Genomic DNA, 12688 nt, shown 5'->3' on the forward strand with positions numbered 1-12688 from the left:
TGTGCCACTGAGGACCCTAACTCCCCTGAAGACTAGGACCACAGAGGCCAGGCCCTGAACCCTCAGAGAGGGGGATCTCCACAGTCCATACTGGAGTCACAGAAATGACCAAAACCAGGAGCCCTGGAGCTACAGCACAGGGGAGACATGAGAAACCCCTCATTGCAAATAGACAGAGGCATTGTCGGCCGGGCGCGGTGGCTCACGCCTATAATCCCTGCACTTTGGGAGGCCAAGGATCACCTGAGGTTGGGAGTTCGAGACCAGCCTGACCAACATGCAGAAACCCCGTCTCTACTAAAAATATGAAATTAGCCAGGCATGGTGGCGCATACCTGTAATCCCAGCTACTCAGGAGGCTGAGGCAGGAGAATCACTTGAACCCAGGAGGTGGAAGCTGCAGTGAGCTGAGATCACATCATTGCATTCCAGCCTGGGCAACAAGAGCAAAACTCCATCAAAAAAAAAAAAAAAAGAAAGAAGGAAAGAAGGAAAAGAAAGAAAAGAAAGGAAAGAAAAGAAAAGGAAAGAAAGAAAAGAAAGGAAAGAAAAGAAAGAAAGAAAGACTTACTGTCTCTGAGAGAGGCACCATCCTTAGACTAGACCTCCTGGGCTTCACACTTTAGATGGCCCTCACTGGCCCTCCTGTGACTCCATCCCTTCCTGTGGGACTGGGAATCTCCAGGGCCAAGGTGATGTGCTCACCCCAAGCCATACCTGCCCTTCTAGACCATCCTCTGGGTACCTGGGAGCCCAGATCGCCCACCCAAGCAGCTGTATACCTGTCTTCCCCGGGCCTGTCCCCTGGGTAGCAGACCCTGCTCCTGGTGTGCCCACCCTGAGGCCCAAGTGGTAGCCATGGGCAGGGGTTGGGGGGGAGGTGAATGGAGGGTGTGGGCCATGCTGAAGGTGTCCTCACGTGTCCCCCAGGCTCCTCAAGGTGCAAGACTGAGCTGGGGGAAGGGAGCAAAGGGAAGTGAGCTCAAGAGGAACTAGCTCAGGCCTCTGCAAACTTTGAGGGGTGGGCCTGTCTCTGGGGTCTTCTGCTTGTCTTACCTTTTCTTTTTCTTTTTTTTTTCTTGAGACAGAGTCTCGCTCTGTTGCTAGGCTGGAGTGTAGTGGCGCAATCTCAGCTCACTGCAACTTCCGCCTCCCAGATTCAAGTAATTATCCTGCCTCAGCCTAATAAGTGGCTGGGACTACAGGCACCCGCCACCACGCCCAGCTAATTTTTGTATTTTTTAGTAGAGACAGGTTTCACCATGTTGGCCAGGATGGTCTTGATCTCTTGACCTCACGATCCGCCTGCCTCGGCCTCCCAAAGTGCTGGGATTACAGGTGTGAGCCACTGTGCCCGGCCCAATTTTTTATTTTTAGTAGAGACGGGGTTTCGCCATGTTGGCCAGGCTGGTATCGAACTCTTGACCTCAGGTGATCCACCCACCTCAGCCTCCCAAAGTGCTGGGATTACAGGCGTGAGCCACCGCACCTGGCCTGTCATACCTTTTCTAAGATCATGTTCCTTCTCACTCTCTAAGCACTTGAGGTCTTCATACTTCATTGACATGCTTGGCCCAAGTGGTCTCTGTGGCTGCAGGAGCTGAGATAGAGGCAGAGAAAGGACTCCGAGGGGGAGCCTGAAATAAGGGCTGGAGGTGGGTGTGGAGCTGGTTTTGAGGTAGGAAGTGAGGATTCGATAGAGGCTGAGCCAGGCGTGAGGACTAGGAATGTGGCTGGGGGCTGGGTTTGCAGGTGAGGTTGAAACAGCGATCACAATTGGGGTTGTATATGGGGTTAGGATGGGGTTGACTTACTTGGGGCTAAAAATCAGATTGGGTCTCAGGCTAAGATTGTAGACAGGGCTCCTTTGGAGTCGGGTCTGAGTTTGGGGCTGAGATTGGAAACATGTGGGATGGAGCATGGGGGTGTAGTACAGCTAGGCTGGAGCTGCAGTGGGGACAGAGATTGAATTTAGGGATGAATTTAGAGCCGACATTGGGACTGCAGTTGGGGCTGGAACTGGGATTGTATTGGTTTGGGGCTGTCCAACCCAATCTGGAAGTCAGTGGAGAGATCATTTCAATCTCCTCCAATACCTAGTTCAATCTGTGATCCATCTTCCCAGTTATTTCCACCTATAACACAAAGTCGCCCTCTCCATATTTTCCCTAATGCCCTCCCTGCCTCCGCCGTCCAGTTACCTGTACAAAACTAGAGAATGTAATTGTTTGCTTTCTTAGGTAGCAGAATTACCAGGTCAGGAAATTCTAGAGGGAACTACCTTGTATTGGCTCTCCTGCTCCCCTTTACATTCTGTGGCCCTGGTAGAACTGTGATCTCATGCTCCTGCTGGGTGGCTTCTCTCCCATGATCCAAAATCTTTCAGACCCAGGGGAGAGAGGCACAGAGCTGCTTGGGTGGATGATCTGGGTGGATGTTCTTTACTTTTGTGCCTTCAGGCTTCAGAGTGGTGATGTCTCTGCTATTCTTAGCCACAGGGACTTCACCAACTTTTGTTGGCTTCCTCAACCCTGCTCACACTCTGTAAATGTCATTAAACTCTTTTCAATAAACCCATTTGTGGCCAAGCACTGCAGCTCATACCTGTAATCCTAGCAGTTTGGGAGGCCAAGGCAGGACAATCGCTTGAGCCCAGGAGTTTGAAACCACCCTGGGCAACATAGTGAGACCCTGTCTCTACAAAAAATAAACTTAGCCAGGCATGGGGGCACACACCTATAGTCTCAGCTACTCAGGAGGCTGAGAAGAGAGGATTGCTTGAGTCCAGGAGTTCAAGGCTGCAGTGAGCTATGATCGCACCACTGCATTCTAGCCTGGGTGACAGAACAAGAACCTGTCTCTCTATATATATATGTAGAGAGAGAGAAAGAGAAATAAATCCTTTGGTTTTGACACCTGTATCTTGCTGGGACTGATTAAAAAAAACCCTTTGAATAAAATTATAATGTTTACTATGGTACACAGAAAAATAAAAAAGAATAAACTCCATTTGGAAGTCTAACAGGCTCCTCAAACTCAACGTGTTCAAAATAAAGCTTCTTATCTCCTCATCCCACCCACAAAACCAGCTTCTCACACAGTCTTCCCATCTTAATTAACTGGGACTCCATCCTTCTAGGTTTTCAAGCCCCAAACCTGGAATTATCCTTGACTTTCTCATTTTCCCAAACCCCTCAGACAACCCATCAGCAAATCCTGACAGCTAATTCAGACATTCCTATATGCCAGGGAGCTTTCTGGGTACAGTAATACAGCAATGAATGGGTCCTGCCATCCCTTAATGAACTTAAAAAGTTGGTTCTTAATAGCTGAAATGCAGCTGGGTGTGGTGGCTCATGCCTGTAATCCCAGCACTTTGGGAGGCCGAGGCGGGCTGATCACCTGAGGTCGGGAGTTGGAGACCAGCCTGACCAACCTGGAGAAACCCCATCTCTACTTAAAACACAAAAGTAGCCAGACATGGTGGCAGGCTCCTGTAATCCCAGCTACTCGGAAGGCTGAGGCAGGAGAATCACTTGAACCTGGGAGGCGGAGGTTGTAGTGAGCTGAGATGACGCCATTGCACTCCAGCCTGGGCAACAAGAAGGAAATTCCGTCTCAAAAAAAAAAAAAAAAAAAAAAATCAAAATAGCTGAGATGCTTCCCTGGTATATGCTGGATTGATTGAAAAAACAGAAATCTCCACCCCTCTCTATATCCATTCTCTACACAGTATGACTTTGTAGATCCCCCCCACCCCCCACCAAAATGTGGAATCTATTTCTCTGGCCCTTGAACCTGGGCAGCCTTGCAATCTGCTTTGGCCAATAGGATGCAGCAAAAACGATGCTTCAGTTCCAAGCAAGGCTCTGAAGTCCTTGCAGTCTTCCAATTTCTCTCTTGGACCCCCACCCAGCCATTCTGTGAACAAGGCCAGGCTAAGCTAATGTGGCCCAGTCATCCCCATTGTCCCAGCCCAGAGCCAGCCAAATATGAGACATGGGAGCAAGGCTACCCTAGACCAGCCAACCCCAAGCCAACCCACCAGCTGACCACAGACTCATAAACAAGCCCAGCCAGGATGACCCAAACCTGGCCAGACCAGACCTATAGCCTCATGAGCTATAATCAATGCTTATTGTATAAGCCCTGAGCTTTGAGGTGGTTTGTTACACACCAATTGCTAACCAATACACCTGGGGATCTTATCTACATCTCCCAACAACTCTGGGATCTTCAGAGAAATTAAACAATGGCTTTTCCTAATCATCCTAAGTTTATACCATCTTTAAGTGACAGAAAAGATTTGAACTCAAATCTATATGAGAAGAAAATGCTATTTTCTCAATCACATAGGACTTTCGAAGGCTTCACCTGGCTTCTCCACTCTGCCATTTTTAGATTGCCAAAAATCAAGCAACACAAAGTACGTAAGTTCTCATGAGAGTATATATTCACTTACATGAAGTATATACACGAGAGTGTATGATTTCACTTATATGAAGTTCTAGAAGCTCTAGAAGAGGCAAGGCCAATAAATAGTGAAAAAAAAGTAGATCACTGGCCTGGAAACAGGGAAGTGGTTGGACTGCCCAGAGGCATGAGGGGACTGGTGGGGGTGATGGCAATGTTATCTATTGCGATCGGAGTGGTAGTCACCTGGGCATGCATATTTGTCAAAGTCATCTCTACTCTTTAAATGAGTGCATTTTTATTATGTAAAAATTATACCTTCATGAAGTTGACTTTCAAAAGTTGGAAAAAAAATAAAAGCTTAAGAACACTATACCATCTTTGTAAAATTAAGGAGAAAAAAATTCAAAATGTTAGCAGTGCTTCCAATCTCCCAGTGCTTATTTCTCTCCCAGAGCGGTCTTGCGAGGAGGTCGTGAGAAGAGTCCTCCGCCCCACCGCCATTTCTGTGGCCGGGTGGTCCCACCAAAGGCAGCTCAGTGACTCTCCTGGCTGGTCTGACCCAGGCCAGCCTCGCAGACCCAGTGGTAGGGCCTCTGGCAGACGTCATCATTCCACCTGCCGTCTGGATGGAAGTGAGCACAGTCCTCGCCTCCACCCAGCCCGTGCCCCTGCCAGTCGTCTGGCTGGCCTGGCTTCCAGTTCCTGAGAGGAAAAGACAACAGCAAGCTAGGAAGGGTAGATGAAGTAGAATTCAGTTCAGGGGAGGAGAGGCTGCCAGTCAGATCCCTGGGGGAAACACTGACGGAGGACATTGGCACAGAAAGCCAGGGTGCACTCACTGGAAGCCGGTCGCATAGTCTGTTCCATCCACCCACTTCCAGGCTCCTTCAGGGTCACTGAGGCCCATCCAGGTGTATGCGGAGCCTAGATATTTCTGGACAAAATTCTGGGGTGACAGAAGGGCAGTGGTGACTTCTTCCCATCCCAGCCAACTCCTTAAACTAGTGATTCTCAACTTTAGCTCTTCGTTAAATCAACTGAGGAGTTTGGAGATGTTTCTCTGGATGCTCAGGCCTATTAAATCACTGAGGGTGTGGCACAGATGACAGTCATTCTGGAAGCTCCCAGATGATTCCAATGTGCAGCCAAGCTTAAGAACCATTTCCCTAAATGGGACATGTCTTAGGAACTGAGTACCAGAAGCCCTCACCTGCTCCTCCCTGGAGTTGATGACCACCAGGTGGGCATTTTTCAGCTGGCAGTACTTCTCAGCCTCGGCCCAGGACATCCCAGAGCGAGAGAACCAGTAGCAGCTGTCTTGGTGCCCCACCCAGTTGACGGGGCAGCAGGTCCCCTCAGTGGAGGCTGATTGGGGAGAAATAGGGTGGAGAGGCTGAGGCTCTGCCCAGTGGGCCATGGGCAGAAAAGTAGGGCCAGGTACTCCCCATACCTTCCTCACCATTGTTGTTGAGAGTAGCCACCTGGCAGGTCAGTTTCTTCAGGTCTTGCACCAGCTGCTGGACTCGCAGGAGCATTTCAGAATGAACTGGGACACACACAGATGGGCAGTGGGGACAGTGGCCTAGGTGTGCCTTCTGTGTAGTGTGTTCCTGGAGCTCAGATACCCCTGCACAGGGCCAAGCCAGGGAATGTTCCTTCCCGCCCCCACCCACCCCCTACATCATGGCCAGGTACAGCCATCAAATCTGCTTTGGATTCCTCTGCCCCTGTTTCTCCAGCCTGCTCTCCAGAGAAAGCATGCTGCCTTTCTTTCTTTCTTTTTTTTTTTTTTTTTTTTTTTTTGAGACGGAGTTTCACTCTTGCTGCCCAGGCTGGAGGGCAATGGCGCGATCTCGGCTCACGGCTACCTCCGCCTCCCGTGTTCAAGCAATTCTCCTGCCTCAGCCTCCCTAGTAGCTGAGATTACAGGCGCCCACCACCACAGCCAGCTATTTTTTGTATTTTTTTTTAGTAGAGACGGGGTTTCACCATGTCGATCAGGCTGCTCTCGAACTCCTGACCTCGTGATCCACCCGCCTCGGCCTCCCAAACTGCTGGGATTACAGGCGTGAACCACTGCGCCCGGCCTGCATGCTGCCTTTCAAGCTGCTGGCTGAAGGGGAGGGCAGTTCAGCACCAGGAGTCTGTTCCCACCTCCACTGTGTCTGAGCGCCTAGCCCCCCCACACCCATACTCGGAGGGTCTCTCACCTGCCTGCCGTTCCTGCTTGAAACCCTCCACCTCAGCTTTCAGAGATGCTATCGTTTCTTCCAAGCTGCTGCCTGGAGGACATGGAGACTTGGCTTAGGGGTCAACTTCCTCCTCCCTGGCCTGGCCCCAGCCCAGAGCCCCATCCAAACCAGACTCACCCTGGGAAGTCAGTGCCTGGATCTCCGCCACAGTGTTTGAGGTGAAGTTGCTAAAATCTGTTCTCAGGGTCACCAGGTCCCTCTGAAATTTGGAATCTAAACAGGTGGATGGGAAGGTCAGTGCTGGGATTCATCAGGTCCTCTGTACCAGCACCGAGCAGGGCCCTCCATAAGCATTGCCTTATTGGGTCCTCATGGCAACCCAGTGGGGCAGGCACTATTATTGTTCAATATTGCCGATGAGGAAACTAAGCCTCAGAGAGGTGAAGTAATTTGAGTACATAACCCAACTGCTCAGTGACAAAGCCAGCAGCCATCCTGATTATGGGTCCGTCAACTCTCTCCATCACTACCCCCACCACCGTCCCCATCAATCACTCCATCAGTGCCCCCCCACCATTCCCGTCTATCACTCCATCAGTGCCCCCATCACCATTTCCATCAATCACTCCATCAGTGCCCCCATCACCGTTCCCATCAATCACTCCATCAGTGCCCCCCCACCATTCCCATCAATCACTCCATCAGTGCTCCCACCACCGTTCCCATCAATCACTCCATCAGTGCCCCCATCACCATTCCCATCAATCACTCCATCAGTGCCCCGACCACTGTTCTCATCAATCACTCCATCAGTGCCCCCCACTATTCCCATCAGTCACCCCATCAGTGCTCCCATCACCATTCCCATCAATCACTGCATCAGTGCCCCCCACCATTCCCAACAATCACTCCATCAGTGACCCCCACCACCATTCCCATCAATCACCCCATCGGTGACCCCCCACCGTTCCCATCAATCACTCCATCAGTGCCCCCCTACCACCATTCCCATCAATCACCCCATCAGTGACCCCCCACCGTTCCTATCAATCACTCCATCAGTGCCCCCCCACCATTCCCATCAATGACTCCATCAGTGACCCCCCACCATTCCCATCAGTGACTCCATCAGTGACCCCCCACCATTCCCATCAATGACTCCATCAGTGACCCCCCACCATTCCCATCAATCACTCCATCAGTGCCCCCCACCATTCCCATAAATCACTCCGTCTGTGCCCCCACCACCGTCCCCATCAATCACTCCATCAGTGCCCCCCCACCGTTACCATCAATCACTCCATCAGTGCCCTCTCCTTCATTCCCATCAATCACTCCATCAGTGCCCCCATCAGTGCTTCAGTGGCTCTGTTGTGACCCCCATGACTGTTGGTAGCACTGCCCTCACCATGCCCCATTGTCATCTCCACAGCTGCCCCCAAAACTGTGCCCTGCATTGCTCCTACTGTGGACCTCACCATCGCCCCACCACTGCCCTACTGTAGCACCCCATTATTTATCTTCTACTCCATTATTTCTCTCTTCCCTGTCCACCCCTGTGACCCTCACTTTGGAATCCAACCACACAGATGATGACCAGCAGCAGGAGGCCGAGGCCCAGGGACAACAGGAGATGGCAGGGCCCAGAGCAGAGACGCTGCAGGAGGGACTGGAGAGGAGGTGGCCCTGCAAGAGGAGAGGGTGTCAGGATGAGGAGGGTCCAGACACCAGAGACGGGAGAAGGAGAGGGCCCAGGGAGCTGTCTAGTGAGGAGGGCTGGGCACAGGGGACGCCAGGGGAGGGTTGGACAAGGAGGATTTTGGGGTGGGGGATGCCCAGGCCTTTGACTTCAGGGACCAGCACAAGTCCTCAGTCACACAGGCCCCTCACACCCCTGGGGACCCACGTGATAGCGATATGAGGGGTCCCATGGTCAGAGCTGGGGGCAGGGGCAGGAGGACACAGGGAGAGCTGGGGGCAGCCAGCCCTTCATGGGCTTATGCTCACCTACCTGCTGGACAATCAGGTTCACAAATGAGTTTCCTTCCAAACCCAACTACTTATCTTTCCCTCCACCAATGCGCAGCTCTCGTCCCCACCCCACAGAGCATCAGAAGCTGGGTCCACTGTGATCCTCCCTGTCCCAGTCTTTCTAGAGACCTTGCATCCTCTTCACACTAGGCCCGTCAGAGGCTGGGGCCTGACCTCCTCAGAGTTAGGACCCACCAGTGCACGTGGTGGAGGTACAGAAATGACAGGAGAAATCCTTCTAAACATATAAAGAGGGCATTTTAGGAGAGTTTCCCCTTTCCTCTTACCATTTTTAAACCCCTGGACTTTCACCTCATTCTCCAAGTACTGGAAGTTTTCATACGTCCTTGTCATGCTTGGGCCAACACGGCTCTGAGGTTGTCACAGCTGAAATGGAGGCAGGGCCAGCGCCCAGTCTGGGGTGGAGCTGGGGAATAGGAGGTTGGGACTAAGTTGGAGCCAAGGGCAGGGCTGACGTTGAGTTGGGAGATGAGGCTCAGGTTGAGAATGAGCCCAGGGTTAAGACGGAAATGAGCCTGGGTTTGCAGTCGAGTTAGAATTGGGGTCGAGTTGAGTTTGGGAGTGAAACTGGAGGGTAACGTTGGAGCTAAACGCATTGCTAGGACTACCCAGTGGGCCAGTAATCATGCAGGACTGGAGGTTGTGTCTCATGCTAGGATTGGGGTCAGTATGCACGTTGGAGCCATGGATGGAACTGGGGTTAACTTTGGTGGTGAATTTGGAAACAGAATAGAGTCGAGGTTCAATTTTGGCTTTGGGCTGGTGTTAAAATTCAAGTTGATTCTGGGGTTGGGGTTAAAGTAGGAGCTGGGTGGGGGGGCGACAGGTGCAGTGGCTCACGCCTATAAATCCCAGCACTTTGGGAGACCAAAGCAGACAGATCACTTTAGGTCAGGAGTTTGAGACCAGCCTGGCCAACATGGTGAAACCCCATCTCTACTAAAAATACAAAAATTAGCTGGGTGTGGTGGTGTGCGCCTGTAATCCCAGCTACTTGGGAGGCTGAGGCAGGAGAATCACTTGAACCCAGGAGGCAGAGGTGGCAGTGAGCCGAGGTTGTGCCATTGCACTCCAGCCTGGACGACACAGTGAGACTCAGTCTCAAAAAAAAAAGAAAATGTAGAAGCTGGGGTTAGTATTGGGGTTAGGGCATGGCTGGGCTGAGGTGAAGATAAGGCTGGAAATGGGCCACCAATGAGGCTGAGTTTGAGTCTTAGTTTATTTTTATTTTTATTTATTTATTTTTTGAGATGGAATTTCGTTCTTGTCGCCCAGGCTGTTGTGCAACGAGGCCGTCTCGGCTCACTGCAACCTCTGCCTCCTGGGTTCACAAGATTCTCCTGCCTTAGCTCCCGGAGTCTTAGTTTATGACAGGGGATTGTGGCTGCCGTAACCCAATCTAGAATCCAGTGAAGGGAACAGAGTCTCAAATCTCCACATAGTAATTAAATCCCACACTGCCGCCTTATATTTATTTTCATTTAGTCCCACCCAAGACCCAAAGTCCCCCTCTCCCTGCTTCCTCTGACATCCCCTGTCCCCTGGGTCTCACCGGCACCGGCAGCACCATTACCTGTGGGAGGTCTGGAGGGTGTGATTCCCACGTTGGTTGTGCTGCAAGGACCAGAGGTGGGACGTCACTCAGAGTTGGGAGTGCTGTGTCCTGGAGAGCTGGGGTAGAGGTGACTGGAGTCCTGCTGGTCTTGGGTCTGAAATCCCAGGAGCCCTATCATCTGGGACATCCCATCTCAACTTTAGACAGTAAATGAGAATGAACAGGGATTAGAACACACAGAGACCATGTGTGGGTGGGGAGAGTTGGGTTTGAGGCCAGCTCTGTTCTCCTCCTCCAGGCCATGCCTACTTCCTTTCCTCTTCTCGGAGCTTCCTCATTTTTACCATCTGGGAGCAGGGCTGGATCAGAGGTACAATCTGCTGTTGCTCCTCTACCCTACACTTCCTTTCACTTCCTGCCTCTACATTTCCCAGAATTGTTGGGTCTCCATCATCGCACCTCTGATCCTAGAGAAGCCCAGTCTGTTCTCTTGCTCAATCCTGGCCTGAGTCCCTGGCATCAGCATCCTCTGGGTCCCAGTCATTCGGCTGCTCAGCTGTGGCCTTGCTCGCCTCACTCCACTCGGAAGGAGGGAAGGGGGTGCCAGAGGATAGAACTTCTTGGCCCTAATAGGACGGGAGAAGCCAAGGAAAAGAGCAAATTTTATTGAGTAATCTGTGATAGGATTATGCCAGACATTTACCTTCCACAACCATTCCCCGCAAGCACCTGGGGAGGCATTTTGGATGACGGACTAAAAGCTCAGAGCCCAAGATCACACACAGCTTGTAAGGAGACAGTTTGGCACCCTACTCTGGCTCTCAGCACAGGCGCTGTCTTCATGAACAGGATTCCATTTCATCCCATGATCCCTGCCCAGCCCCTAAGGGAGCTGCCCTGAATCCACGCGCACATCCCTTTCAGTAGGAAGGAAACTGAGTATCTTACAAGGTGGAGAAGGAGAAGAAATACATTTTAGGTTATATTTTGTATGTACATGGGGTTGTGTTCTGCTATGTGCTTTTTTTTAATTTTTTTGGAGTTAACAAGCTATCAGGAACATTTCTCCACATCAGTTTATAAAATGTACTTGATCTACCTGCACCTCATTTCATTATAGGCACCGTAATTTATTTATTTAGCATTTCTCTATTGACAGAAATAAATCAGAAATTTAAGTTGTTTCTTTTTCTTTTTCTTTTCTTTTTTATTTTGTTTATTTATTTATTTTTTTGAGACAGAGTCTCACTCTGTTGCCCAGGCTGGAGTGCAGTGACACAATCTCGGCTACTGCATCTCCTGGGTTTAAGCGATTCTCCTGCCTCAGCCTCCCGAGTAGCCGAGATTACAGGTCCCGCCACCACACCCAGCTAATTTTTGTATTTTTAGTAGAGAGGGGTTTCACCATATTGGCCCGGCTGGTCTTGACCTCCTGACCTCACATGATCTGCCCGCCTCAGCCTCCCAAAGTGCAGGGATTACAGGCGTGAGCCACCGCGCCCGGCCAGGTCGTTTCCAGTTTTGTTTTTATTTGGTATTCGGTATTTTGATTAGTATATGTTGCAGGTTCGGTTTTTGGAAGCCAAGGTTGAGGCTGAATTTGGGGTACAAGCTATTTATTAGGGATTAGCACTTCGAAAAGGAAAGTGGATGAAATGGTGCTGGGCAGAGGGAGAAGCCCAGCACTTTGGAGAGCTTCAACCAAACCAACAGGGAGCTCTGGGTTCAAACAATGCCACCCCCGGGAGCTGTCCAGCATTGGACTGCCACAGGGTCCTGTAGAGCACCAGCTCCTTCGGTCACTGGCAGTCAGCCCTGACATGGGTGTGACCTCAGGAAGCAGCTGTCTGCAGGTTACACTCCCCACAGTGGGTCACCACATCCTTCCTAGAAGGGGGACCTGGGTAGCTCTCTGTGTGTCTACCACAGTCTTGCAGTGTATTCACGTATTAATTTGGAGATAATCAACATTTTGACATTGTTGAATCTTCCATGAAAAGAACATGATATTTCTCCATTCACTAACTTTTTTTTTCAGTCTGGTTCAGTGGGTTTGAAGCTTCTTTTTTTTTTTTAGTTCTGGGATACATGTGCAGAATGTGCAGGTTTGTTACGTAGGTATACATGTGCCATGGTGGTTTGCTGCACCTATCAACCCATCACCTAGGTTTTAAGGCCTGCATGCATTAGGTATTTGTCCTAATGCTCTCCCTCCCCTTGCTGCCCACCCCCTGACAGACCCTGGTGTGTGACGTTCCCCTCCCTGTGTCCATGTGTTCTCATTGTTCAGCTCCCGCTTATGAGTGAGAACATGCGATGTTTGGTTTTCTGTTCCTGTGTTACTTTGCTGAGAATGATGGTTTCCAGCTTCATCCATGTCCCTGCAAAGCACATGAACTCATTCTTTTTTATGGCTGCATAGTATTCCATGGTGTATATGTGCCACAATTTCCTTATCCAGTCTATCATTGAT

The 12688-nt window shown here is 50.7% G+C and overlaps 1 protein-coding gene across 4 annotated transcripts; it reads right to left on the reverse strand.

Moving 5' to 3' along the window:
• Positions 1-4431: 4431 nt before the first annotated feature.
• Positions 4432-10430, reverse strand: CLEC10A (C-type lectin domain containing 10A). Of its 4 annotated transcripts, none has more exons than XM_009431721.5 (9): positions 10234-10430; positions 8927-9066; positions 8178-8294; positions 6786-6881; positions 6627-6698; positions 5876-5962; positions 5627-5781; positions 5256-5362; positions 4432-5118 (listed from the first exon to the last, which is right to left on the reverse strand). In XM_009431721.5, exons 2-9 carry the CDS (start codon positions 8991-8993, stop codon positions 4950-4952), a joined length of 870 nt encoding a protein of 289 aa, XP_009429996.2. In that variant the 5' UTR covers positions 8994-9066; positions 10234-10430; the 3' UTR covers positions 4432-4949. The 4 variants fall into 4 exon arrangements, with proteins under 4 accessions (XP_009429996.2, XP_001168677.2, XP_009429995.2 ...); XM_001168677.7 differs by having other exon boundaries at positions 5867-5962; XM_009431720.5 differs by having other exon boundaries at positions 5876-6043.
• Positions 10431-12688: the final 2258 nt, after the last annotated feature.

The sequence above is a fragment of the Pan troglodytes genome, chromosome 19, assembly GCF_028858775.2.
Source record: "Pan troglodytes isolate AG18354 chromosome 19, NHGRI_mPanTro3-v2.0_pri, whole genome shotgun sequence".
Lineage (NCBI taxonomy): Eukaryota > Metazoa > Chordata > Mammalia > Primates > Hominidae > Pan > Pan troglodytes.